Below are 26,902 nucleotides of genomic sequence, written 5' to 3'. Positions count from 1 at the left end.
CAGACACGTTCTGCACAGGCACTGCCTTGGTGATTGTCCAGGCGCACATACGAGCGAAAGCGATGAGCGCTTCCACGAGCCTACTTCTGCGGGCGGGCGGGAGCAGGCTGACCGCGGCTCCGAACAAGGACTGCGCGAAAGTAACCCTCGTGACGTACGATAAGCATGTCGAACCTGAGCTCCGAGACCTCCGCCAAAAATCTGGCTTCGGCACGAGAAGGTGTACGCCCTAGATTCGCCTGCCAGATAAAATCTAACGACAGAAGTCTCACTCATCAACGTAGACTTTTCCAAAAATAATACGGGTGCCGATGCTGGCCATCGTATAAGACGTCGGAACAGTCCTTGCGGTTTCGGTAATAGGATCTTCCTCACGACAGACATTGAGAGTCAGAGCCAGGGGAGTGAGGCAGGGTTAAAGTTCACTGGAATGTGTTTTGCCTCGCGCTTGTGGCCTGGGAGAGATTGCACAGCACGTGGCGAAGACGATCATCATGCAGTATACCCAAGCTCCCCAAGCTCTGGGCAGTTTGAGAGTATAAATAGGGCCACAATAACGACGCAGCCCTTCCTCAAACACTGCGCAGGTCGTAGACTCCGGGCCCGGGACAAAGATCACCTCGCCGAACGAGTATAACAGGTCATTGGGAATCGGAGCCGATGACAGGCCAACGTTCTAATGTAGCTTTTGGATCCAACTGCCATTGTTAAGATCCGACTGACAACATACAGCAGGCCCATGAGAATCTTTGCTGCCTTTTTGTTGGCTCCTCATGGAGGTGATGAAATAGAAAAGGTCGATGGACAAAAACCAGACCGTGTGGTATCTTCTACCCATTTTTAAGAAGTTGACTCAGCCGAAGTGTTAACCTCGGAAGATCTGCTTGATGTGATCTGGCCTAGCGGCTTCCTCAATGGCGTTGTGGCCGTCCTCGGCATCCTGGACGTCGGAATGGACAGCTTCTCCAGCGTGATCGACGTCCAAGTACAGGGCGATCTCTAGAATGACTCCATCTAACACTTCCGGCAGCCAGGCAACATCCGGATGGCATGGTATGGAGGTCGGGTCGGAAAGGAGATGTCGGATCGATGGAAGGTGGGCTGGTTGAAAGGTAGGGAAATTGCCTGGGCTGGAGGTGAAAAGAAGCGCCAGATCGACAGTGTAAGTGTCGTAAATGTCCTCGACGAGGAGATTTCGTTCGTCTCGACCTGAAACCGACTACTTTGATCTTGTTGAGAGGCAGGAGAATAGGGTTGTTGATCGTTGTGTTTGATGGTCTCGACAAGAGACTTGCGGGGATCGTGTGCACGTGTCTGTTGCTGTTCGATTTGCTTTACTCTGAATAGCACCGCGTGAGTCAAAAATGTGGAGTGAGGAAGGAAAAAAAATGTGCTACCGGGACCTCTCTGTTCACTTTCATTCTTCTCTCTCTAGCTTAATTGATCCCCCGATGCAAACAAGACAGTCTTGAAGTCTCACCCCTTCACGTAGTCCGGCGGTCCAGCCAAGAGTGCCTTTCTAGGTCTAGAAACAAGAATACTATGGCAGCCGGTGGTGAGCAAGAGAACAATAAACTGGGCAAGCTCCTGACAGTCATTCAAACAGGTATCATTTCTTTACGTCTATTATGGGGGAAAAGAACAAGGTCACTCAGCCACCGAGGAGTCAACCATCCTCGAGCGGCCTCCTCACGAAGATTTCCAGCGTCCCCCTCATCTTCTCCTCGACCGCCTTTCTCTCCTTGTCCTTGGCCGGCAGACCGACCCGGCAGACTGCCTTGCCAAGCACCTCGCCCACCCTCCTCTCTCGCGCCCTCCTCCTCGCCAGCGCCGCGTCCGCGGCCGCGTTCCCGCCCGTCAGCCTCCTGAAACTCAAGCTCCGACGGTTGGGCTTCGGCAGCGTCAGCGCCTCGACCTCGGACCTGGAGATGGGCGCCAGCTCCGCCACGACCTTGGACAGAGTCGCCGTGAGAAAGACAAACGCGATGTTGTGATTCGGTGCCATGGCGAGGATGTCCAGAACTGAGGTCTTGTCGTCTTCGACCTCGGTGGACGATCGCACCGCCGTGGTACCGAGGTGGGGGAGGGCGAGCTCGATCTTGGCCCAGAGGGCAGCAGTGATGATGCCGTCGGTGAGGCCGCTAAGGAAGAGGAGCAGGACCTCGGCGAGAACTTCGAGACGGTGAAGGGACGGTACTTCGACGGGAAGTGCGTCGAGTAGGGGCCGGTCGTTGTCGAGCGCCTCAATCAGGGCGACGATCTGGCTTTCCCTGGACTCTTTGTCCTGGAACAACCAAGTAGTCTCGTCAAATGGCCAGCCGGGCCTGTCGACGGGAACGACGTGCTCTTCAATCATATTCGCATCGGCAATGGCGCGGGCTGTCATGGTCTCCACGGCTTCCGTGAGTTTGAACAGTTCCTTTGGGGCAGCGCAGCGGACGTCAAGGTCGTACGGGATGGAGCTGGACCCCTCTTCTGTTCTGGACTTGAGAAATGCTCGGATGCCACCGTCGGGAATGCGGATGAGCTCATCGATGGAGCGGCCGAAGCACGTTGGGAGCCATGAAGCGTGAACGGGGATGAAGTGGTCTCTGCCGTCTTCCACCCGGAGCACTAGGATATCTTCCAGTGAGGCGCGGCCGTCGTTGAGGGCTCGTGCGTGAGATATGTCGCTGACATAGACCTCCAAGACACCGCTTACCGTCTCGCCCGGCTCCAGCGTGACCTCACTACCGAGATCTGGTGAATCCTCGCTGTTTTCATGGTTGCCTGTCCGCCTGAAAGACGAGCTGAGCCAAGCCGGTGGGCTGGAATCATCCGAGTCTTCTTCTATCGTGGGCTTCTCGACAAAGGCGAACTTGGCCGGCACCCGCCCAGTGTTTGCTATTGTCAAGGTGGCGGCGTGTCTGTTGCGGAAGCCAATGTCGCCCAAGTCAACAGCTTCGCTGAGACCCATGGACGTACTTTCGCCCTTGGGTTGCTTTCCAGGGTTGTCCAGGATGACCGTGATCAGGGGTCGCCCTTCGTTCTCGGCGCGGTCCAAGTCCTTTGCGACTTCGGCGTGGACCTTGGCCTTGAGGTCGGGAACCACAGCGTCGTAGTCGAGGGTGAAAACGGAAATGATAGGCTTATGATCTGAAGATATGATCCGTTGGTGCGAGGTGTATATGTCGAGCTGTATCCTGTCCGTGAATCCTTCTTTCGTCACAACCTCTTCCGGCTCGTTTTCATCTTCTTCGTACTCGTCGTAATCGACGCCGGCTTCTCCGATGGGCATTTCCTCGCCGTCAGCATCGGGGTCGTAACTGAAGAGGACGTCGTCGTCATCCGTCGCATGGTCGATACCCCGCGCCGTCATCTCCTCATCCTTCTTCTTCGCCTCCTCTGCATCCTTCACCCTTTGCTCGTATTCTTCCCTGTCCTTCCTTGTTCTGTACAATATGCGATCGCACCAACTTGGAGCTCTTTGCTTCTCGCTCGAGTCAAACAGGCTGACGGTACCGACGTCGTACTTGTACGATGGCAAGAACGTGATGGGCCCTTCTCGCCATCCATCATGGAAGGCTTGCTTCTCTTTGATCACCCTCCGCAGCTGGTCATGCGGTAAAAGGGAGTCCAGTGTCGCTTGTAATGAGGTAGGGTCGTCGCTCGGATCCGGCAGAAAGTCGTCGGGGTCTGGCAAGGAGCTGACCGAGTCGTCGAAGCTGGGCGATGATAGGCTTGTGTCGACGGTAGAGGTGTCATCGTCACTGTCAACTCCCTTTGAGCTCTTCACTACGTACACCTCCTCGCCTGCGATGACCTTGCGACCCTTCTTGTCCAGATCGTACTCTCCGCGGGTGTGCAGCAAAAGCAGTCGCCGGATGTCGTTGCCAGGCAGGCCATCGACACGGAAGTTTAAGTCGCCCAGCCAGAAGGCGAAGTCCTCGTCGCCAATCTTCTCCGCGTCGGCATCGTTCTCGCCGGCCAAGTTGATGGGGTCGAACTGTGTCCGGGTCAAGATCTGGCCGACATCCCACAGCCTCCGGTCCAAGTAAGTCTGCTCCGAGCCGCTAGCAAGGTGACAGTTGACAAAGACCATTCGTGTGGTCTCGCCGAGGAGCATCCGAGTCGTCACGGCACCCTTGTTTCCGAGGTACCCAAACAAACCGGTCCCGACAGAGACGGTGCTTACGTTGCTGATCGTGGGGGCAACTTCCGGGGAGGCGTATGCCAGCAGCAGCAAGCCAGACATTTGTTCCGCGGCGACAAGCTCGTACCCGTCGGGCATGGCCTCCTCGAGCGCTTCCTTCCACTTCTTCATCGGCGCCGGGTCAGAGGATATGCGGGTCATGTAGTCCCTCGCCATGTTCAGATCGACTATCTCTTGCAAGCCCAGGACGTACAGCCCAATCTTGTCCCCTCCGACCAGGTGCACAGAAGCGCTGGGGTCCGCACCGTCCGATTCCTGGCTGGTGGCGGCCGAAGGGTTCGTCTCTACCGTGTCGTGGTCGGATACATCAAGCTTCGAAAGGGTCGTGTCGAGGCCGTACCCGTCAACGAACCAGCTCGCGAGGTCCTTGTCGGTGCCGGGACACGCCGCCACGTTCCATGTTCCGATCTTCACACGGATGCGATGTGGGCGCACGTATTCTGCACGGCGCGCGTAGACGGCGCGAGCTAGGGAGTGAGGTGTTGAGGTGAGGTCGACGGGGTCCGATGTCGTCGACGGGATGGTCTCGGAGGGCGCCATCACGGGAGGCTCAGCTATGGAGTGTTGCTTGGCCAGGATGACAAGGGATGCGAGCGAGATGGGGGACCGACGCGACGGGGAGGAGGAATCGACGAGGTTTTGAGTACACGGCACGGCAGGCTGCAAACGGCGGGGAGAGGCAGGGAGCGGGGTGAGACACGAGACCGGTCGGGGTCCTGTTGTTGTGGTGTGCTAGTAGTCGTCGGTCAGCCCGGAGACGCCCGGCGCATGATGATGGAAATTCCGGCGTGGCTACGAGTCGTCGTAAGAGCGGCCACTGACCGGGATGGCGACTGTTATGCGGAAGGGGGACAACTCCCAAGGGATGGTCGGAAGAGGTGCTGCGCAGCGCAGAGAGACGGTAGAAACGGATGAAACCACACACCCCCTCCAGAGAAGTACGGACGAGCCGGAGCTCGACACGGCGAGAAACCCGGTGGGGCGACGTTTCGAGTAATCAAACAAGTAAGGTAGTGAATAAGTAAGTGTCAACTGCAAGTGTAAGTGTAAGTGTAAGTGTAAGTGTAAGTGTCAAGTAGAGAGGGCAATAGAGTAGTAGTGGTGATGTAAGTTTGGATGGTCAGTGTACACAGGTAGAACCCCCCCAACCAGACGAGGAAAAAAGGGTCGCAGAAGGATTGTCGCCGGGATCTCGTCTGAATCTGGGATATGACGGAACGAGGGGGAACTTACTCGTCTCTTTCCACTTTCCAGTGCGTCGGGGGGGCCAGTGACGGTGACGTGCGGCCACTGGGGATGCAGACAGCGCCGCCGAAACACCGCAGACATGGAATGACAGGGCTGTAGGTACTCTGTGTCGCTGTGGGGGGTGGGACTGCAAAGCACTGCCACAGTGCGACGCTGGGACCGGCGGGGTTACCTGATTCTCTTATCGCGATAAGGCCAGATAAGTCAACCACTAACGATAAGGGAAGTATTGCTTGGGTAGGCCCGCGCCCTCGACAACTGACCTCATTCGATAGCATAGCCTGACATCTCCAAGTCACAAATTTGAACACGAAGCTTCAGCATCACACCCGCAGTCACACCTGACTCTGTTTCCCCCCCTCCGAATAACCCACCGAGACAAAATCCGTTCGCTGTCGTTACTGCCAATCAAGAGATTCCACAACCAACACGCACCCCGCCGCCACGTTTGCGAACCCGGCGATCCTTCCTCACATCTGCACCACCACCGTATTGCATCACACACACCCAACATGTCCCGGTCAACCCCTCGCAAACGCGGCCACGCCCGCCACTCCTCCGCCTCCGGCCATGGCCCCCGTCCCGTGCAGTCCGACTACGAATCCGACGCCGCCCACTACATCGACTCCCACCCAGTCCCCGTCCCGAACCCGGCCCTCTTCAACCGCACGAACACGGACCTCAACCTCTCGGTCCTGCGCCGCTACCTCCCCTCCATCAACTCGACCCTCTCCATCGCCGCCAACGCTGTCGTCTACACCTTCAACCCTTCTCTCCCCGGCTGGGACAAGACGGGCATCGAGGGCACCTACTTCCTCTGCATGCAGGACCCGGCCCCGGGCGCCAGCTCCGCAACCCCCCGTGCCTGCATCTTCGTGCTGAACCGTCGCGGCCTCGAGAACGTCATCCTCGACCTGGGCGACGTCGCCGACTTCGAGGTCGTCGACGAGATCTACATCTTCCGCCTGCGCGGCGGCGAGGAGGATGGCAGCAAGGTCATGGGCATCTGGATCCACGCCGACAAGGACGACACGCGTGTTATGAACGCCGCCCTCATCACCGAGACGCTCAGGCACGTCCGCATCGCCGAGGAGCAGAACGCCGTCGCCGGCGGCGGTCCCGCCCCGCAGGAGGAGCTGGGGCCCGCGATGCAGGCCATCGGACGCCGGCTGAGCCTGAGCGATCTTTTCGGCGCGCAGAACGGGGTCAAGGGCTAGGAGTCCCTAGTGCCCGACGCGGTGGCCGGGCAGCGAGCGCTCGCGATGAGGAGCTGGGGCGTCACGGAGGATCCCGACCTGTGGAAGGAGAGGGATCGAGAGGGAGGGGCCCACCAGCCGACGGCACAGCAGCCGACGGGACCTCGGCCCTGGATGGCCAAGTTGTTACTGAAGTGTACTCCGTTCTGAAGTACGCGGCGCGCCGACGCCGTGGGGCATGATGATGAGGGTTAGGATGTCCCATGTCAACTCACGAAATTCACGAAACCATTCTAACTAAAGGGGGGCGGCTCGACGGAGAGCAACGGTAAAACCAATGATACCCTTGATTAAGAGAAGAAAAGAAAAGTCATTTTTCATACAATGATGCAAAGTCGTCATGGGGCTTCGTGACTGTCCGAGAGCCCGCCGTCGTGACTCGCAAGTCTAGAGGCCTTTTTCTATTACAACACCCCGGAAAAGCCTGACCCGTCCTAGACCATGCCCGTAACCCCCCACCCCCACCCCTCCTCTCCTGCCACCTATTACCACAAAGGGGATGTCGTGTACGATCGAAGACCGTCCCTGAACTCACTAGAAAGGATACATGGAAGGCCGCGCTCACACCGTGCCGCTGATGCTGAGCTCCCGGATCTCCTGCAACACCTGCTCGACACGCTGGTCCAGTTGGCCCTGGGCGTACTGTTCTCGCGTATCGGCATCGAGGTACTGCTGGACCTGTGCCATGCGGCTGTAGGCCTCGGCGCAAAAGCGCAACTGGATCTTGACGAGGGCCTCAAAGGTAGGGTCGAGGTACGGCACGCGGAGGTCGATGAGCTGCGGCAGCTCCGTCGACAGCTGCTCGTTGAGCTGCTCGTAGGCCGTCTTAGCCATCTCCATCTCCTTCTCGGCGCGCGGCAGCTTCGTCACGTCCTTGTCAGGTTTTTCGACGAGCTTCTTGACCTTGGCGCGCAGCGCGTCGTAGTCGAGCAGCTTGTGGCCACGCTTCTTGATACCTGGGTGGGGTCAGTCACTTGGCCTAGGAACAGAACCGAGGCCGGAACAGGGTTCTTTAGGGGAAGGGCTACTCGGGTGGACTGACATTCGTTGACGTCGGGGAAGTAGGCGCAGAATCGGGAAATTGGTTCGAGAACGGTTTGTCTGCACCAGGTTAGCCCGGCTGTGCGTCATCGAGAGATGCTGGCTGGCAGGATTCGGCGTACTGGTAAGGGCCGTCCAGCGCCTTGATCGTCTCGGCATCGAGGTCCTCCACGGCCTGCTTATAACTTCTGCTCACGCCGTCCTTGGCTCCCGAGTCTCCGTAGAAGGCGTCTATCGTTTCGGCAATACGCATCTGGGAAGCAGTCATGGCTTGGAATCACCAGGTTAGCCCACCGCCACTGTCGGTCCAGGGAACAGACCGTCGCCGACGCCGATGCAAACACACCTCGCAATGAGTCCAGGTATCCCTTTGCCTCCTTCTGCAGCCGTAATGAAGCGGTCTCCATGGTTCTGAATCGCCTGCCAAAAGTCTCAGTATGCGCTGTGGTCGGATATCTCCAGTCGGAGTGTTGTTGTTGGTGCCCACCTCTCCTCAACCTCGTAGTCGCGATCGTTGGTCTTCTCCACATGACCTGCCAAGATTAGCATCCCGTGCTGTGACTGCTGGCCGAGGAAGAAAGGGGCTTACCCGTCTTCATCATCACCTGCGTCGTCGCACGGTTGACATTCTTCTTGAAGCCTGCAGCCGTTTCATCAGTCCCGTCCTGGTGCAGTCTCCCTTACCCAGCTTGCGCCGAGTAATGAGGGGTCATCCGAAGGAGTGAGTCGTACCTGCCCAAGACATGTTGGCTGGATTGCGGTACTGTTTGTGTCTGCTGCTCGAGGGGAGGAAACAATAAAGAAAAGGAAAAATCCGTAGTCAGAGAGTGTGTGTGCTTGGGAGATGTGTGTATTGATCACTGGGTGGTTCGCGGGGTATCGTTCGTGTGAAGGCCGTTTCGTCGTCCAAAGGTTAAGGGAAAGAAAGGAACTGCATCTGGGGAGGTTTTGATTGCGCGGACGAATTACTCTATGCAGGCTGGGGAAACCCAACTAGTAGCCCGGAGCAGTCAGTGCCAGTGCCTAGCAGCCGAAACCGACGTCAGCGAGAGGCTTAGACTGCGCCACGTTTCCTTGTTGGTGCTAGCTGGTCTTGGGTAGTACCGGGACGCATGTGGCGCAGCAGTGCAGGCGCAGGCAGGCAGCCTATGTTTCCCAATTTCGGATTTCGGCAGGGTCTGATGGAAATTAGAATGCATAACCTGCGTCTCTTGTGATAATCCTTACCTACCTATCCGTACTTTCTTTACTTTAGGTTTCTATCTGCATCTGTACACAACATCTATCCGTGTAAGGAACAGTTTTATCCGCACTCACTCAACTCTCACTCGGAGCTTCTGCCAAGCTTTGCAAAGCTCAAATCCAATCTCCGGGTAACCGTCCTGAATTCAATCTTCATCACCACCATTGTCATCGACCCACCCACCAGCTCATCCGAACTATCAGCACAAAAAAATAACAATGGCGGCCCCTCGGTTCCTCCTCATAAGCCTGGGGAATCCGGAGCCATACTACAACACACTTCACTCCGCCGGTCACCACGCCCTCGCCAATCTCCAGAAGCTCTTGGGCCCTTCCCAGCCGGCCTTCCACAGGGGCCGGTTCGGCGGCAGCTCATGCCTGGCCTCCATCGGCCCCAAGTACGTTATGATCCAGAGCCCTGCCGTCATGAACGTCTCCGGCAAATGGGTCGCCAAGGCGTGGAAAGAGACCCTCGGCGCGCGCGACCCGGCCGACCTGAGTCTCCTCCTAGTCCACGATGACCTGGAGGAGGAACTGGGCTTCGTCAAGACGAGAAAGTGGAAGAGCAGCCACCGGGGTCACAACGGGGTCAAGAGCGTCAACGCTTGTCTCCGCCAGGCGGACTACCCCGGGTCAGAGTGGGCGAGGATATGCGTTGGTATTGGGCGGCCGGAAGAGCGCGAGAAGGCTACCGTGTCTAACTATGTGCTGAAGCCCATGTCGAGGCACCAATGGTCTACCCTCGAGGCCAACGCAGGGCCTGGGACCCTCGAGTGTCTCCTCGCGTGGGAGGAGAAGTTGGCCGCTGCGGCTGGAAAGTGAGGGATGCCGTCCGTCCCTTGATCTGTCCTAGAACTCCGGGCGTGTTGCTCCCACGCCCACCTTACCTGCAGCATCACGAGGCCTAACCGTCAGGTCGATTTCGCAGCTTGCAAAGCCGAGAGCCTCCAAGCAAACAACCTCATCTAGCAACCAACCAGAGACGGCCTCGTCTCTGGTGCCGGGCGCGCCTGGCTACGAGCATCGCAAATGCCTCTCAGACGTTGTGCATTTGCTTCCGCCCGCGATTCATCAAGAAAACGGCCCTAGTACATCTTCAGGTAGCCTCGTCGGGTCCGGGCCGGCCATCGAGCCACTTGCTCATGTATGGCCCGTCGAGCCAGTATCCGAGCTTGGCGTAGTAGCTCCTCACGCCGACACCAGAAATGACACTAATCTTCTCACTGCCATGCTCGTCCCTTGCGATCCTCTCCGCCTCCTCCATGAGTAGGGTGCCGAAGCCTTGATGCTGGAACTTCTTCGGATCTCGCGCATGCACCGGCACCGCCGTGCCATACACGTGCAGCTCTCTCACCAGACTGGTCGGCTGTCCGACGAGCTCCTCGCGGTACGTGTACTTCTCGGTGCACTTGCGCAGGCGGAGCAGCGCAACGAGAATGTCCTGCTTTGGGTCCTCATACGCCAGGAACGTCTCCCATCCGCCGTTCGCCGTGTAGTCTCGTCTGACGAGCTCGATCTGGTTGGGCCTAATCTTATTCTTGACCTCGTTCACACCCACCTCGCGTGTCCGCACATCTCGGCACGTCGTGCCAAAGTCTTTCATTCTCGCCAACGCTAGCTCTCGCAAGTTGCCGTTCTCCACGCCAGACGTGACTAGGGGCATGGGGATATCTCTCTGAACACGGTAGATACGGGTCCATGGCGGAATCAGTGCCAAGATCCTCGCGACAAGGTCAATCAGACCGTTGGGTGTGTAGTTCTGGTAACGGCCCGTCCGCCATAGCTCGTACAGGCCGGTGCCTCTAATGACAAGCGTAGGGTAGATCTTTAAACCATCGGTACGGAACGCAGGGTTTTCGAAATACTCTCGGAACTGGTCCAAATCTCTCTCCATACCCACGTTGGGCAGGTCAGGCATCATGTGGCTAACGACCTTGAAGCCGGCATCCTTTGCCAAGCAGAACGTCTCGGCGACGGCAGCGACGGTGTGTCCGCGGTTCGTGTCCCTCGCAACGTCCTCGTAGAGTGACTGCACTCCAATTTCCAGTCTCGTGCAGCCGTACCGCAGCATATCCGTCAGATGGGGCTGCCAACAGTAGTCCGGTCTAGTTTCGATGGTGATACCGACGCACTTGATGTTGCTCATTTCACTCGCCTCAACAGCCTCGTCGACGTTGGACGTCTGATAACCGCTGAGCGCATTGTGTAGTTGGGCGATAAAGTCCTCCCTGTATGGTACCGGCAGGGACATGAAAGTGCCACCCATGATGATGTATTCGACTTTGTCAACGGAGTGGCCGAGGGACTTGAGCTGGTCGACACGGCCGCGGGCCTGCTCGAATGGATCGTACCGTGCCCGGATTGCTCGCATCGACGTGGGTTCATATCCAGTGTAGGATTGTGTGCTGTACTCGAAGTCGGAGTCGGGTCCGCCGGGACAGTAGACGCAGATGTTGCCCGTGTAAGCGATGTGCGGGCATCGGTGGGGTTTGCACATGACAGCCACCACTGCGATTCCCGACGATGTTCCTACGCAGCAGGTCAGACTTTGGAGAATCTTTCAAGTTCAGAAGGAAGAACACACGAATCGGCTTCGCAATGAGCTTCGGCAAGATGTACTTCTTGTAGTGCTCGGGGATGGCCGCGATAATCGCAGTCAGCGGCGGGATGTTGGCAAGCTTGTGCTTCCTCGCAAACTTGTTACGCAGGGTGTTGAGGTTCAGGTCCTTGTGCGGGTTCTTGGGGTCTCTGACGGCCTCGTGGTCTTCGATCAGGGCATTCGAGATATCCGCGCAGCATCGCAGGAAGCGCTCGTTCTCGGGCGGCAAATTGTCGTTCTTGGACCGCGCCTTGGTGACGGTAGCGGTTGTGGTGGCCATTTTCGACGGGGGGAGGGGCAGAATGGCCTGTTCAGATAGGCTCGGTCTGATGATTCGGGGAGGATTTCGAGAAGTCGAGTCGCCCGTCTTTCGCAACTTCGCTCGCGTCGTGTCGGTTCAGGTCGTCGGAAAGAGTCACAGTTTAAGTTGGCCGTCGTCCGTCTGGTATCATTGACATGGAAATTTTGGAGGTGCCGCCAAATGCAAGTCGCTGGGATGGTATGGTGGGGTAATCAGCCACACTTTGACATTTTGACGACGCCCATGTCAATTCCGGCATACCATTCTAGGTACGTACCCATTAGTGTAGTTACCTGGAGGAGGGGGCAGTTAGGGACCATCACAGCTGTCGCCCGTGCTGATTGCCGCGGCCTCAATTGGTCCGGCCGGATCATCTCGTTAACCGACTGGCGCGGGTTTTCCCGGGCTGCCGGCCCCCCGTGGCTCCTCGTGGCTCGCGCTGCAGACCCGGCTCGGTTGTCTCGCAGAGAGCTCGGTTCAAGTTTTGCTGTGTGTCTCTTTCCAGTCGAGTCCGACCCTTCTTTTTCGGAAAGTGACGTGAATTGCTTGCAGCAGCTGTCTTCCTTTTTTTCCTAACTCACGATAGCCGCATCCTCCTCGCCCTCCAACGCATTTCTCCCTCCTCGGCTTATACCCTCCCTCTCAACTATCTAATTGGCGCTGCTCTTTTCGAAGCTGCGCTTTTCTCCCAACCACTACAACACCTACACATACACCGCCAAGATGCAGTCCCTGAGACAGATGCGGCCGGCAGGCAAGCTGCTCAACCAGGCCGCGAAGCGCGCATACAGCGTTTCCCAGGCCGGCCCGTACTCCAAGACCGTCGACAACCTGCGCATCAACTCCGAGACCAAGGTGATCTTCCAGGGCTTCACTGGCAAGCAGGGAACGTAAGTGGTGTTATCTTCCTCCGACGGCCGAGGGTCGAACCAAAAGCACCCCTTCCCCCCTGTTTGGGTGTATGGTGGAGCGGCTATCTGGCGATGTTTCTTATGCAGCCCGCGCGGGCTGGCCAGAGATAGAGCAATTTTAGCTAACGTGCTCTACGCGGTACAGTTTCCACGCGCAACAGGCTATCGACTACGGTACGCGATGATAAACTCCGAGGCAATTGCGCAAATGATCCACTGCGCGCGCGCCAGCTCGCTCACACGCGAGCCGATAGAAACATTCCGAGGCTGATATCAATGGACGTATAGGCACCAAGGTTGTCGGTGGAACGAACCCCAAGAAGGCTGGCCAGGAGCACCTGGGCCTTCCCGTCTTCGGCAACGTCAGCGAGGCCGTCAAGCAGACTGGCGCCGATGCCACCGCCATCTTCGTCCCGTAGGTCATCTCGATATGGAGCAAGCATTGAAAACAAACATGTTGACCAAAAACACGTAGCCCCCCTCTGGCCGCCGCCGGTATCGAGGAGGCCATCGCCGCCGAGATCCCCCTCGTCGTCTGCATCACTGAGGGTATCCCCCAGCACGGTATGCATATGATCTCCCTCGAGCGTTGTCAGAAACCTTCGCGAGCTTTAATAAATACTTACCAAACAAACCTCTCCTCCCAGACATGGTCCGCATCACCAACATGCTGAAGACGCAATCCAAGACGCGCCTCGTCGGTCCCAACTGCCCCGGCATCATCGCCCCTGGCCAGTGCAAGATCGGCATCATGCCCGGCTTCATCCACAAGCGCGGCCGCATCGGTATCGTCTCCCGCTCCGGCACCCTTACCTACGAGGCCGTCAACCAGACCACCCAGGCCGGCCTTGGCCAGTCCCTCGTTGTCGGTATCGGCGGTGACCCCTTCAGCGGCACCAACTTCATCGACTGCCTCAACGTCTTCCTCAAGGATGAGGAGACGGACGGCATCATCATGATTGGCGAGATTGGCGGTTCCGCTGAGGAGGACGCTGCCGACTTCCTCCGCGCCAACAACACCGTCAACGGCGGCAAGCCCGTTGTGTCCTTCATTGCCGGCATCTCCGCCCCTCCCGGCCGCCGCATGGGTCACGCCGGTGCCATCGTCTCCGGCGGCAAGGGTGGTGCCGACTCCAAGATCTCGGCCCTCCAGGCCGCCGGCGTCATCGTTGAGCCCTCCCCCGCCGGCCTCGGCAAGGCCCTGTACGATGAGTTCGTCCGCCGCGACCTCTTGTAGAGCTCGTTTCTCTCTCTCGAACCCTAAATCGCGCATGAGCGCGCGTATGAAGATGAGGATCCAGCTGTGTATGTAACATGTTAAAGAAGAGACTTTTGTGTGTTTGAAAGCGTCGTCGTCGTACTAGTCGTCGCCGCCGCCGCCGGAATTATTTGGGGACAATCGTTTCTCGGCCGTAGGAGGGTCAACGAGGCGGTTTCCCCCCATCCCCTTGTTGCATCGTGCGAGTTACGTTGTTGTGTTTTCGGAACATGTTGGCCCCCAAGAACGACTTGATATAGACCTGGAGGGGGAGGATTTGGGCGAAGGAACACCCGTGGGGGGGCAAGGCAGACGAATCGAGGGTGGGAAAACACCAAAGTCCCTCTTATATTGAAGAAGAAAGTAGGGACCGTTATCCCCCCGGAACAAAATGTCTTGTACCTATTTCGAATCCCCAAAGCTTTTTAAAACACTTTTTTCTACATCTTGCCAAACCCGCTCACTACCCGCTCTCCCGCTCCCCATTCGTTGCCGTCTTGCGCCATCTCGGCACGTCGGGGCCCTGCCGTCGTACGACTCCCCATCCCATACCCGAGGAAGCAAGGGTCCTCGAGGGGAAGCGGTCGCGGCCCAGGAAAATATGGGGAAGAGGGGGAGCAGAGGCCGGGGGGAAGGAAGCGATTAGATGTGATATGAAGTGATGCAATGCTGCTAAAGCTAAGTTTGCGTCCATACTACCTACCTCCGTGCGCAAACAAAGAAAGAAATGAAAAAAAAGGTCGCTGCCTGTTGTATCTTACATAGTTCTCGGACTGAGAGAACTGATCTCGAAAACCAGAGCCAGTAATAAAACGCGCGTGTCCCTCCGGTGCCCCAAACGCCATGTCCGTGATGCAGAACTGCACGAGGCACGAAGCCCGGGCAGAATCGAAAATTCCATGCCCTTCCATGACCCAACCGCTCGTTGCCTATTCCCACTTAAACCCGGCCGAAAGCTTTGAAACGTCGCAGTCGGACCCAACACACCTGACTGTGGGCAGGCGGTTGAGCTCTGAAGAGCTGGTGCTTCCTGACGATGGCTTCAGGTTCCGCACTGCGTCTGCCTCAACGTCCAAGCCTGCATCGCCGTAAGCCTGCTGGGATAGGGAAGAGAAATTCGAATCCGCCGATTACCTCCTTCTAGATGTTAACCAACGCCATTTCCAATGCAATGCCGCCGCCCGTTGCCTCATGATTCGGTGTCCCTGTGACTGCTTTCCCATGTCTCCATCTGACCGAATGGCGCCAAAGACCGAGGCCCGAAGGCGCCGTCGTCGGTCGTCAAGCAGCATAGAGTGTTGGCGTTTAAAGTTTGCATTACTGCTCGCCCAGAAGACGAGCAGTGATGTCTCCCATATAAGCCTCCTCCAGCTCGTAGTCTGCGCCGTTGTTGCGGTCAATACCCACAAAGATAAAGGCGTCAACAACAGCATCCACCTCAAATCCCATGTTGACAAAGCGGTCGACAAGCTCCTTGTTGTAGCCCATGTACCTGTAAATCAGTCAGCCTACATCCTTCACGCCAGGTTACACAAGCACACAGCCTTAATACAGTGCCAATAGTAGGAGAAAACGCACCTGTTCTCGTCGTTGGCCTTGGCCTCAGCTGCAGACTCCTTCTTCCACTTTGTAGTGTCGAAGTCTTTGGGTGGGGCACCAGCGTGCTTCACAGCCCATTCATGCGCCTTCTTTGCGAAACCTTCAGGGTTCTCAAGCATCATTTTGGCGACCTCAGCATCCTGGGGGTCTTTGGGGTTCGGGAACTCGAGGAGCATGCGGAGGGAGAGGAGGGCAGTCTTGATGGTCTGAACAGGAGACCAGCCACTGCCCAGAGTATCGAGACAGATGGCGCCCTGTTTCAGTCAGCATCAACAGTGTCAAGGGTGGGCAGGCGAAGCGGCTTGGGCTAGCGGTGGGGGGACGAGGCATGCCCACTAGCTAGGTGGAGAGGGGAGGCGTACGGTTTGGCTGCTGACATTTGGGTGCCAGATCTTGGTGTCGAACTTGATGATGGGGGACTTGAAGGGGTAGTTGTCGGGGATTTTGATGTCGACTTCGAACTGTCCGCCGGCGTAGGGGGTGTCGGGAGGGGCGGGGAACGAGCCCTTGAGGTGGAGGAGGTTGGACTCGTCGATGGGGTACGCGAAGACGCCGGAGTTGTCCCTGTCGGCTTGGATGTCCATCAGCTCCTTTGCGATGCGTCTCTCCTTTGGGCTGGCCATCGTGCCGGTGCTTTTTGGGCTTGTCCGGCTTGTTCGTGTGCTTGATGTAGTGCGTTTGTGTGTGGAGTCGGACGATGTGTCTGGGGAAGGACACCGTTGTCTATGGAGACTTTTCTTGGTTGTCGGTCTGGGAGGAGAATATTCTGTATCTCTGTGTTTGTTGGGTGAGGTTGAAAGCAGGACAAAGTTGCGTGGACGAGGGGTTGTTTGAGTGTTCAAGTGTGGGAGTCGGAGGCCAAAGGTCCTGACCGCAGGGAACTTGTGAACGTGCCCCTCCTGTCAGAGGCTCCGGGAAAGAAGAGAGATGATGCTGGAATGGTCCGTGCTAGGCCGCTAATTTAGCGCCCATGGATTGTCAGGGCCGCCTGGAAGGGGCACGCACAGGGGCTGTCATTGGCCTACGGCGCCTGGGCAGGCGGCAGGCACTGGGGACAAGGCGGACAAGCGGGGTTGCGACGGCGCAAAAAGTGCCCAACGGGGAATGTCACCGGGCATGTCAACGCCAGCCTCCCGCCTTGTATCGTGGCAGACAGGCATCGTCGAGGGAGCGAACTACGTTACGCAGTAGCTGAGTTGGTTGTAGACGCGAAGTAGTTGCTGGCTAAGCAAAGACCCATAAACATCCTGAGAATACGCCATGACTTTCGGGGTAGCCGAGTCCTCCACTTACACAGACGTGACAGACGGATCATGAGCTTGGAAGCTTCCATGGTCCTGCGCTTTCTTGCAAAGTAACCTTATATTGTGTTTAGTGTTATGCATGGCACTACTCGTTTTTCTGTTATCGTGTACCTGTGCGACCTCATGTGGGACCATCATGGCTTCGTGTTTCTAACAACCAAGTTGAAAACTGACTTTGGCATGTATGTGTTATTTTTGCGAAATCAGTTCAAGTAGATAGCTCTAGCAGGACAGGATGTGTGCCATTCTCGATGGAACTTGAAAAAGCAGTAATGACCACTGGCAATGCCTCCCTTTCTTTCCGTGACCCAGCTTCGACCCGTTTGCACTTCGCACCCCAGTTGACACTGCAATGTCGGTCCATCAGCCTGGAGAAGCATCTCTCCGACGGGTACTGCTGTTGCCAACTTGCCCGTCAAGCGAAGAGTGGATTTATATGCGAGGAAAAACGTTCTTTCCATGTATACAGCTATATAAGTGGTCAAAACGTCAGTTAAGCCATCCTCCTCCCTACCTGGACTAACTGGCGATGTCTCGGTTGACTTCGGGTAGACCCTGCTTCATGCACTCTAGAAGGCTGCATTGGGGCACGCGACAGCCAAGTCGGCTTTGGTTGGAAAGGATACTTCTGGAATTTGGAGGCGTATGAAAGTTTCACTCGACGATCTTGCAGAGCCTTGCGATCTATACAACATTGTGCCACACTTTACTCCGAGTCTTGAATTCAAGCAGGCAAAATGCAACGGGATGCAGGCGAAAGAGACTAGAAAGATAATGATTCAGCTTGGAGATGATCACATATTGATGCGGAAAACCCATAAAACACTGTTTCCTATACACTTAATGACGACTAAAATATCTTCGCCATCATAATAACAAGATGATCATGAATATGCGGCACATTACTTCGACAACCTACCTATATCGTACTGGTGGCATGGGGAAGCATTGGCTGACTCAGCAGAATGACTAAGATAGAGACTATCGCACGTGACTCTGGAAGAACTATTCCGAATCCGATCTAGCTCGGCCGGCGTCGCGTTTCTCTGCCGCCTGCAGCTGTAAGGTAGGTACACCGGGGCTGTGATTACCTACGCAAGCAGCAGCAGCCTTGCCTTGCTCCCCTGCGCTTCCACCTCCATCTCCGTAATCCACCTATACTCATCATCATCACAAGCTCATCGACAACACCTCGACCGGCCACCGAATCAGAGGTTCACCAGCTTTTTCCACCATCGACACACGAGAAGCATCCTCACAGTTCCACTGAGCCCTCGGAGCTCCCCGTGGCAAGATGGTATGCACTGCCTGCCGTCCTGAGATGTCGTGACCTCGATCTAACAGCTACGTAGGGTCAAAACCAGTCAGGAATGGGTGGCGGAGGTGATGGAAAGGACGAGAAGGACAAGAAGGTATGCCATTCCGAAGCAAAAATCAACAGGTCCACGGGCTGATTCGCAATGCAGAAGGAGAAGCCCAAGTACGAGCCTCCCCCACGTCCCACCACCAGAGTCGGCCGCAAGAAGAGAAAGGCGGCCGGCACCAGCGCCGCTGCGAAGCTCCCTGCCGTCTTCCCCACCAGCCGATGCAAACTCCGCCTATTACGAATGCAGCGAATTCACGATCACTTGATCCTCGAGGAGGAGTACGTCGAGAACCAGGAGCGTCTTCGCCGGGCCAAGGCCGCCAAGGAGGGTGCCGCCATCGGCCCCGAGGGCGATGTCGACCGTATGGCCGACGAGCGTGGCCGTGTCGACGATATGCGTGGCAGTCCCATGGGTGTAGGCACGTTGGAGGAGATGATTGACGATGACCATGCGATCGTCAGTAGCACCACCGGTCCCGAGTACTACGTCAGCATCATGAGCTTCGTCGACAAGGACCTGCTGGAGCCCGGCGCCAGCGTCCTGCTCCACCACAAGAGCGTCAGCATCGTCGGTGTCCTGACCGATGACGCTGACCCCCTCGTCAGTGTGATGAAGCTGGACAAGGCGCCAACGGAGTCATATGCCGATATTGGTGGTTTGGAGCAGCAGATCCAGGAAGTCAGAGAGTCGGTAGAGCTGCCTCTGCTGCATCCCGAGCTGTACGAAGAGATGGGTATCAAGCCTCCCAAGGGTGTCATCCTTTACGGTGCCCCCGGTACCGGAAAGACGCTCCTTGCCAAGGCCGTCGCCAACCAGACCTCGGCCACTTTCCTGCGTATAGTGGGAAGTGAGCTTATCCAGAAGTACCTTGGTGACGGTCCTCGCCTTGTCCGTCAGCTTTTCCAGGTACTTTCGACTCAACTACTGTCTTCTTGTTCTTTACTGACAATCCCAGGTCGCCGGCGAGAATGCTCCCTCGATCGTGTTCATCGACGAAATCGATGCCATTGGCACGAAGCGTTACGACTCGACCTCGGGTGGTGAGCGTGAAGTCCAGCGAACCATGCTGGAGCTCCTCAACCAGCTCGACGGTTTCGACGATCGCGGCGACGTCAAGGTCATTATGGCCACGAACAAGATCGAGACGCTCGACCCGGCCCTGATCCGTCCCGGTCGTATCGACCGAAAGATTCTCTTCGAGAACCCCGATCAGAACACCAAGCGCAAGATCTTCACTCTTCACACATCCAAGATGTCGCTTAACGACGATGTCGACCTTGAGGAGTTCATTTCGCAGAAGGACGACCTCTCTGGTGCCGACATCAAGGCCATTTGCTCCGAGGCTGGTCTGTTGGCCCTCCGTGAGCGCCGCATGCGCGTGCAGATGGCCGACTTCCGGTCTGCCAGAGAGAGAGTCCTGCGCACCAAGCAGGAGAGTGAGCCTGAGGGCTTGTACTTGTAGTTGGTGTACGACGACTGTACGGAGCTGGGGCTAGGGCTAGACGGGGCTACTACGATAGATAATGGCAAGGCAAGCCTTGGTGTTGACTTGGCATTGATTAACGACACTGGAACGATTCGACTGCATGTCCTTGTGTGAAATTGTGATTGCTGCGTGGCACCGGTTGTCAAGGATGGTCCGAGAGTTCATGGCCAAGGCCAGGGCGTGCACGACCAAGGGTCCACTGGCCCCTCGAGTATCACCATTGAGGTCAAGATGGTGCATTTCGACTCCGCTCGGGATGCCGAGGACACCGGGAGCTTGGAAATTCACCGTCAGTTCTAATCATTGGCAATAACGACGCCTCTTAGTAAGACCCCAATAACCTTGCATCCGAGGGGAAGCATGTTGTGGTCTCAACGGCGAAATAACTCTCGGAGCGGCATCATGACAACCTTGTGTGAGATGGAAGGGTAGTTGTCTAGATGAACTCTACCTCGTGACATGAGCAGCTGGCCATCATCTAGCCTTGGCTGGGCCTGGAGTCTGGACCTCTGACATTGGGAAGACATCCTGGCATTTGCGGCTGTAGATGTTCAAGGAGATCCCTGGCTAAAAAGGCAAACCCCGGAAGCTTGGATTGGAATTCCCCGCTTTGGAACTGGACCTCATTGATTTGAGAACTGGGTGTGACAGAAGTGAATTAAGTGCGTAGATATGAGACGTCGTGAAATAGGAAGCTAGGTGAACTGTCAGTCTTAGACAGCGCTTCGACAATGAGATCGAGCCCATTTTGCCCAGTCAGCGTTCGGGGCGAAAGACGAGCTCAGAACCAACAACCTGACCCAATAGCTTCAAGGTTCCAAGCAGGTACACATGAAAACACCGAGATATGTACAAACCCCAGTGACTCGCCTAAGCCCCCCGGCGGAGCATCATCTCCTTTTGTTCGGCACTCGGCTCCACGCCATTCTGATTCGCATTCATGACGCCCTCCTCGCCGCCGTAAGTAGACCGGAATTGCGGCGCGGCCCGAGGCGTGTAGGCCGGCGCAGGCTCCTCTTCCTCGTCCTCTTCCATCGGCGGCGTGAAGTCTCCCGGCGGCCCCATCATTGCCAGCTCCCTTGCAATGTCCGGGTCCATCGCGTACCGCCCCTCGAGCGCGATCAGCGTCTGCCACAGCGGCATCGAGCCCTCGGGCCACTCGGCCTGCGTCTGCAGGATCTTCCGGGCCGAGATGCCGCGTTCGTTGTACGCCACGCTGTTGCAATCCTGCCTCGCGAGGATGATGGTGCCGTCGACCTGCACGCCTGCCCACAGCCCGCGAGACTTCATGTAGCTGTACATGGACCGCGAGGTCCTCGAAACGGCGGCCTCGACGGCGCCGCCCGTGCCGACGGGGCCGATGGCCACCGAGGTCTCGGCGCCGAGGGAGATACGCGGGTGGGTGAAGGCGGCAACTTGGGCGGGCGTGTTGAGAACTAGGACGCAGTCGTAGATGTCAAGGCCGAACATGAAGCCCGCGCCGAGCGTGGAGACGACGAAGGACGAGGGCGGCGACCAGGTGCCGTCCGGGCGTCGGGCGACGACGAGGCCGGAGCCGGCGGCGAGGGAGCCCATGTAGGCGCCCGCGCGGAGGGTGTTGAAGATGGCTAGGCCGGCGCAGTGGGCGAGGACCTGGTACGGGATCGTGACGATGGACCGGCGGGTGACGCCGAGGGGGTGGAAGGGCTCGCCGCGGGCGTGGGACGGGGCCGGCTCCGTGTCGCCGAGGGGCTGGTCGGTGAAGGAGCGGAGGATGCGGGCGGCCTTGGCGCACTCGCGGGGCATGGTCTGCGGGAACCAGCCCTCGGCGCCGACGAGGTGGGCGGCCTTGTTGAAGGGGATGCCGGCTGTGGTCGTGATCTTGTGGACGTGGGCGCCGATGCCACGGCCCGGTGGTTTGATGACGGGCGGGGCGTCGGGGTCGGGGGGTCGGGGCCGCAGGGAAGAAAGGGTGTGGGAGAGGGAGAGGCGGCGTGAGAGGGTCGAGCGGGCTGCTGAGGAGGAAGAAGAGGAGGATGTGTCGGGCGAGGAGGAGTAGGTGGATTGTGACTCTGCCTCTTGAGCCGTGGGCTTGCGCTTGTGCCTGAAGATCATGATGATCGCCGGGTTTGTGAGAATTGAGACAGGTATCGAGTATTGGATGGAGACAGTTGATGATATTGACCACTGGCAAGACTGGGTATTCTCATGCAGCTCTTGGCTGATATCTCTGCCAACCTGACGGGATACAGTATCTGGAGTATACCAGCCCCAAGCAGAGCTCGTGAGCATGATATATACCCCATCAAAGCGCATCTCGGCTGGGAGGCGACCACCAAGGATTCCCCTACACCAAACGCCGCAAGGACGGAGTTCACGGCTCACTCGCGACGGCGGGAAGAGGTCTCGCCTCGCGGGGGGGTTTCCAACATGGCGAACCTTACTGGGAGTAAGATGAGACTGGCGGACCAATGGGGTCACGATGTAGTGAAGCGTTGGGAGGCTTAGGGCTCTTTCTTTTCATGCTTCGCTAGTCTTCGCATTCAAGGTGTATCGATGTCAATCAGAGACGAGAGGCATTCGAAGGTAGCAGAGAGTTGTGAAAGCAACTAAGAGGGGAACAGGACGCCGAGCATGCGGATCCAAGAGCCAAGAATTGATAAACGGTAGTGAAGCCGGCGAGAGACCTCCAGTCATCCCATGTCGATGACGACCCGAAGCTTGAGCCTGCCCTATTGTTTCATGTGACACGCTGCATCCCTCCATGAGAATGTGCAGACCTGGGGGATTCAGACGAAGAGGGAGCTGAAGCTGCCTGTCCATCCCCGGAGGCGAGGGCGAGAAGAAAAAGGCAAAATGGGTGTTCACTGTGGCGCAGTTCGCGAGAAGGGTCCAGACTAGGATCTAATTGTAGGGAGGGGGGGAGGAGGGCGGGAGGCCTGCTAAACGCGTCAGTGCCGTCGTCGTCCCCCGACGATTAGTGATGCTGTGCCAGCGGGGAGAAGAATCATATCGACGAGCTTGTAAGACTTTCTCATCAAGCGGTGAGTTTTGCTTGTGATATCATCCGGGGAAGGCGTGCTGGATGTGGCAGAAGAGACTCGAGAACACGAGGCGTGGTGAGAGTATGAGGGGGGGACTGCTCGTGGGCAATGAGGATACACGAAAACAGACCTTGACCCCGGCATCGTCGTGATTATTGAGTATCCATAGCACTACGGACAGAACTGGTCCCTTATCAGAGGTGGTCACAAGTCACTGTGACATGAAAGTCAATCACTGAATAAGAGATGGCTTCTAGAGCTGGTTCACAGTGAGACACGTTTAACGCATCTTGAAGGATCTTAGGACCGAAGCCAACCAAAAACATCAGCATGTTGGCGATCCAAAACACCCCTTTGGCAATCTGAATCTCTGTTTGACTAGGAGTGTACCAAATTCACAAGCCCAAAGGAAGCCTTGGTGGGCAGATGCTCATCCGGCGGAGACATCTGCTGCTCCCTCGGCAGGCGGGCTCTGGTCTACATAGACACGCCTTCGCTGAAATCCGCGAGGGCCTGCTGATATATCCCCAACCCTCATTCACAATCAACACGAAGAGAATCCTTGCTATTTGCAGTAGCTGAGTTGGCAGGCCCAATACATATTTTGGCGGAAGGGGAACCGCAGCTAATGGCAACGATTGACCGAATCCTGAAAGTGATTGATGCATCGTGAATGAGCATTATGAGCCCCGGTATGTACCCTTCGCAGGCCCTTAGGCTTCTGGGCTGCACCATGTCCGACTGTCACGACGGGTTCGGCCTCGAATTCCGGGTCTGGCCGGCTGCGGCCCCGTAATTCTGGCGCTCGGGTGCTCAATTGCGCTACTTATTTCTGTATGTGGGAATGGAATGCAACGTTGTCTCTATGGCTCAGTCGGTAGAGCGTTGGTCTCATATTCTCTCTATATGACCCTACCTGAAGGTCGGGATATCCAAAGGTCGCAAGTTCGAGCCTTGCTAGGGACATTTGTTTTTGCCCCATCTTTGTTAATGGCAAAAGATCGATGAATTGTGCAATCACGTAAAGACTATATTTATTGAGTCGATGTCTCTTTTGACTTTCTTTTAATTTGTATCAGTAAAACCACAGCTCTTAGCGTCGAGATTAGGACTGTTCGTGGCTTCAGTTCTTTGACAAAATGTGTCCCCCCCCCCCCCCCCCCCCCCCCTGTCTTACAGCAAACTTGATGGACGTTGTGTTTAGAGCTGGCTGTACACATGCAGGACTGACAGCCTTCAGAAAGTGGATTGGCTCTATGTACGGTAAGACAGAGGACAATAAGGCGGCGGGAGACGGTCGTGCAGCCATGGCGCCATCACACTGTCCGTCTTTTGAAATGCCCAGATCTGGCCCGCCGCAGAAAGTCGTCGCGGCAGCTACGGCAGAAATACCACACCAGTCTGGGCTATCAATTTTGGAATTATTTGTTGTATGCGACTGCATGCCTGGCTCGCCAGGTGCTGAACCACCAATGTCTTCATCGCCGGGGGTTCTTCTCACCCGGTTCCAAGTTGTCCCACCTGGACTGCCATGGTCTCCGGGAGTTGAGCTTGAGGCCGAGTCAAGAGTGACTCAGGCCTTTTTCGTGGTATCTGGATGTCTCTGCTCACTGGGCACGTGCAGTAATCCCGGCAAAGGGGGGATTGCTGCGGTCTGGCCGAGAGCGATGCATTCGACGGAGTATGGTTTCGACACCGGCATTGACGCAGGGAGTCTCACACTCAGGCCCGGGACCTTTGTGTTGTCATGTAGCTAAGTGTCGACGTTGTAGCTTGGTGTTGATGTTGTAGCTAGTGTCTGGTGCTCGCAGGCAACCTAGACGTTGCTATATGGACCGACGGCAGATCCGGGTCAGGACCGCTTGACCAAAATCTAACGGTATCGTCGTGGGCCATAAGTTGGCACACCTTCTTTGGAGGCGTAGAAATTGGCAGTTGTTGCTCCAGGATAGGGTCACACAGCTGTAGCTGAAAGCATGATCGATCAATGGAGTGACCTCCGGAATCTCGGTGACGCGTATTGGGTAGGCCGCGTGTCCTTAAACGAGGAAGTTTGGTGAGGATGGCACGTCTGTCTCTTGCCTCACGAGTGGACGCGGGACAGAACGATGTTGACTGCTCACGGAGGCGGCTCGCTTGGCTTGAAAAGGCCCAGGTTGAAGTTGATGGTGGGGAGCTGGGTCCTGGGATTGCCCTCAACTGGCTTAAGCGGTTCGACCTGCCGGATATCGACACCCTCGCGAATACACCTCAAGGGCCATTGAATCCACTCTCTCCACGGTTCCTGGATGGCCTTATCCAAGGCCGAGGCCACATTGGAGCCCCAGCCGGTGAGATACCACATGTTCCGCTCGAAGGCATAGACCAGCGCCGCGTAGTACATGAGAATCACAAGGGCCATCGGGTGGTTCTGGCTCATGAGCTCGAGAAAGGATTGGGGAAGAGACACAGCCCATCGCCACACAAGACCTTTCCTGTGTTGGGGCGTGGAGACGGCGGCGAATGTATGCTTGAGGCCCTCGAGGGCCGACTGGCAGGTCAAGGTATCGTCCGAGGGCGCCATGCTGCGTGTGAGGTTGAGGAGGTCGTCGATCTTGGAAGAGTAGTTGCCCCCTACCGCGGGCTCGACGCTGCCTTGGTAAAGCCAACGGGCCAGTGGCCCGTTGAATATGTATCGATGGGCGAAGGGAAGAGCGAGGATGCTCCTGATTCCTGTAAGAAACCTGTCAGAGAAAAGAAGACTGATGTTCTTTCTGATGGCCAAATGACATCCGACATACCCTGCAGTAGAATAAAAGACTGAGCAACGTCCCTGGAGGTGATTGGGCCTTGGGGGTTGGCGATGGAGTAAGTGTTGACAAGAAAGATGCATATTGCGTGCAGGACGTATGCATCGGCGTTGTTTTCGCCGATCTCGGTCAAGCCAGGGGAGAACTGGCTAAGGGCGATGTTTTGGTGGCGAGCAGATATGGTAGCGTACTTTTCCCTCTTGTCGGGGTTGCAGTGAGCCATGTGGATGGCCGATATGGCCAAGATGCCGTGGAGGAGGAAGTCCTGCATGGTTTAGCCGAGGGAAGGCGCAGGCCGAGAGAGAGAGAGAGAGAGAGAGAGGGCTTGACTCACGTTGGAAAAAGCGATTTGCGGTACCGTTGTCGTCCAGAGATGGACAAAGTCTGGGTTCTCGGAGAGAGTGTGTGCCGTGTTGGAGGTGAAGTGGTGGATGAGTTGCATGTCGACCATCCAGTCGGCCTTTGAGACGCTATGAGCGTCTCGAGACTCGCCCTGGACCGAGTCATGAGTTGAGCCGCTGAAGCTATCGCGGCTGCCGTGATTCAGAGCGTCCACTTCGGCCGAGAACTCGGACAGCAAGCCCTGGATGGCGGCGACCTTGTCCTTCAACGACGAGAGCTGTGGTGAGGGTCTCTCAGGCCGACTTTCGGGACGGCTGGTCGTCGAAGCCTCCCTAACACTGCCCGGAGTCGCCGTGTTGGCGGCCTCGAAAGCCGGCTTGGGCGATTCACCTACGGCCGGCAGCGGTGCTGGAAAGGGCGTCAGGACAAGACTGCACTTGACATTGTGCCGCACGCAGTTGCGACATGGCCGGCTCTCATCGCACTGGACTCGTGGTCAGTGACATGTCATTCACTATCCCATGCTCGCAACTCGGCGAGGCGACCGGGTTTCCAAGCTCAAGGCTTGGCGCCATGCTCTCACACACACTCCCCCCTCATCGATGGACCAGATGCACTGAACTCACCTTGACACGTCGTTTCTTGCACTGCTGACACCCATTCCGCGACTTCTTGTGGCCGATGCGAGTGCCGCGCGACGTCGAACTCATCCCCGGTTGACTGTGGCCGTTCTCTACGGCGGCCACCTCGTCCTTGAGCGAGGTCCTCTCGGACGCGCCACTCATTGCATTGGGAGTGTGGGTGCAACAACAAATCTCTCGAAGGAGCGCAGGAGAATTCTCGACGATGACGCGACTGGAACGGGGTGTCTCAAGAGAAGGCGGGGCGCTTGGACGAGATGCGATCCAAACGATGTCTGATCCCCGAGCCTGGTTGCTTCCCTC

General features: G+C 56.9%; 11 protein-coding genes across 11 annotated transcripts; 5 read left to right on the top strand and 6 right to left on the bottom strand.

The window, feature by feature from the left end:
• Positions 1 to 1,666: 1,666 nt before the first annotated feature.
• Positions 1,667 to 4,732, bottom strand: CH63R_13295 (Type II inositol-1,4,5-trisphosphate 5-phosphatase; the record flags this gene model as incomplete). Its single annotated transcript, XM_018308269.1, has 1 exon — positions 1,667 to 4,732. One exon carries the CDS (start codon positions 4,730 to 4,732, stop codon positions 1,667 to 1,669), a length of 3,066 nt encoding a protein of 1,021 aa, XP_018152686.1.
• A 286-nt stretch (positions 4,733 to 5,018) lies between these two features.
• CH63R_13294 (uncharacterized protein) lies at positions 5,019 to 5,392 on the top strand (the record flags this gene model as incomplete). The annotated part of the gene is made up of 2 exons (XM_018308268.1): positions 5,019 to 5,168; positions 5,345 to 5,392. The coding sequence occupies 2 exons, from the start codon at positions 5,019 to 5,021 to the stop codon at positions 5,390 to 5,392; spliced, it is 198 nt and encodes a 65-aa protein (XP_018152685.1).
• A 560-nt stretch (positions 5,393 to 5,952) lies between these two features.
• CH63R_13293 (Dcp1-like decapping family protein) lies at positions 5,953 to 6,657 on the top strand (the record flags this gene model as incomplete). The annotated part of the gene is made up of 1 exon (XM_018308267.1): positions 5,953 to 6,657. One exon carries the CDS (start codon positions 5,953 to 5,955, stop codon positions 6,655 to 6,657), a length of 705 nt encoding a protein of 234 aa, XP_018152684.1.
• A 600-nt stretch (positions 6,658 to 7,257) lies between these two features.
• Positions 7,258 to 8,482, bottom strand: CH63R_13292 (Hob3; the record flags this gene model as incomplete). The annotated part of the gene is made up of 7 exons (XM_018308266.1): positions 7,258 to 7,652; positions 7,739 to 7,797; positions 7,860 to 8,007; positions 8,084 to 8,157; positions 8,225 to 8,270; positions 8,327 to 8,377; positions 8,470 to 8,482. 7 exons carry the CDS (start codon positions 8,480 to 8,482, stop codon positions 7,258 to 7,260), a joined length of 786 nt encoding a protein of 261 aa, XP_018152683.1.
• A 716-nt stretch (positions 8,483 to 9,198) lies between these two features.
• On the top strand, positions 9,199 to 9,801 carry CH63R_13291 (Peptidyl-tRNA hydrolase; the record flags this gene model as incomplete). Its single annotated transcript, XM_018308265.1, has 1 exon — positions 9,199 to 9,801. One exon carries the CDS (start codon positions 9,199 to 9,201, stop codon positions 9,799 to 9,801), a length of 603 nt encoding a protein of 200 aa, XP_018152682.1.
• A 274-nt stretch (positions 9,802 to 10,075) lies between these two features.
• On the bottom strand, positions 10,076 to 11,858 carry CH63R_13290 (ELP3 family histone acetyltransferase; the record flags this gene model as incomplete). The annotated part of the gene is made up of 2 exons (XM_018308264.1): positions 10,076 to 11,508; positions 11,564 to 11,858. The coding sequence occupies 2 exons, from the start codon at positions 11,856 to 11,858 to the stop codon at positions 10,076 to 10,078; spliced, it is 1,728 nt and encodes a 575-aa protein (XP_018152681.1).
• A 744-nt stretch (positions 11,859 to 12,602) lies between these two features.
• Positions 12,603 to 14,027, top strand: CH63R_13289 (Succinyl-CoA ligase subunit alpha; the record flags this gene model as incomplete). Its single annotated transcript, XM_018308263.1, has 5 exons — positions 12,603 to 12,769; positions 12,936 to 12,964; positions 13,079 to 13,205; positions 13,266 to 13,354; positions 13,438 to 14,027. The coding sequence occupies 5 exons, from the start codon at positions 12,603 to 12,605 to the stop codon at positions 14,025 to 14,027; spliced, it is 1,002 nt and encodes a 333-aa protein (XP_018152680.1).
• Positions 14,028 to 15,365: 1,338 nt separating this feature from the next.
• Positions 15,366 to 16,270, bottom strand: CH63R_13288 (Ubiquitin-conjugating enzyme; the record flags this gene model as incomplete). The annotated part of the gene is made up of 3 exons (XM_018308262.1): positions 15,366 to 15,540; positions 15,627 to 15,901; positions 16,010 to 16,270. The coding sequence occupies 3 exons, from the start codon at positions 16,268 to 16,270 to the stop codon at positions 15,366 to 15,368; spliced, it is 711 nt and encodes a 236-aa protein (XP_018152679.1).
• A 1,975-nt stretch (positions 16,271 to 18,245) lies between these two features.
• Positions 18,246 to 19,780, top strand: CH63R_13287 (26S proteasome subunit P45 family protein; the record flags this gene model as incomplete). Its single annotated transcript, XM_018308261.1, has 4 exons — positions 18,246 to 18,248; positions 18,304 to 18,363; positions 18,418 to 19,224; positions 19,274 to 19,780. 4 exons carry the CDS (start codon positions 18,246 to 18,248, stop codon positions 19,778 to 19,780), a joined length of 1,377 nt encoding a protein of 458 aa, XP_018152678.1.
• Positions 19,781 to 20,674: 894 nt separating this feature from the next.
• CH63R_13286 (Duf500 and uba ts-n domain protein) lies at positions 20,675 to 21,898 on the bottom strand (the record flags this gene model as incomplete). The annotated part of the gene is made up of 1 exon (XM_018308260.1): positions 20,675 to 21,898. The coding sequence occupies one exon, from the start codon at positions 21,896 to 21,898 to the stop codon at positions 20,675 to 20,677; it is 1,224 nt and encodes a 407-aa protein (XP_018152677.1).
• Positions 21,899 to 24,946: 3,048 nt separating this feature from the next.
• CH63R_13285 (C6 zinc finger domain-containing protein) lies at positions 24,947 to 26,743 on the bottom strand (the record flags this gene model as incomplete). The annotated part of the gene is made up of 4 exons (XM_018308259.1): positions 24,947 to 25,539; positions 25,608 to 25,881; positions 25,951 to 26,442; positions 26,585 to 26,743. 4 exons carry the CDS (start codon positions 26,741 to 26,743, stop codon positions 24,947 to 24,949), a joined length of 1,518 nt encoding a protein of 505 aa, XP_018152676.1.
• Positions 26,744 to 26,902: the final 159 nt, after the last annotated feature.

The sequence above is a fragment of the Colletotrichum higginsianum genome, chromosome 9, assembly GCF_001672515.1.
Source record: "Colletotrichum higginsianum IMI 349063 chromosome 9, whole genome shotgun sequence".
In the NCBI taxonomy this organism is placed as follows: Eukaryota; Fungi; Ascomycota; class Sordariomycetes; order Glomerellales; family Glomerellaceae; genus Colletotrichum; species Colletotrichum higginsianum.
The sequence above is the reverse complement of the archived record's forward strand: the minus strand, read 5'-3'. Positions and strand labels throughout refer to the sequence as shown.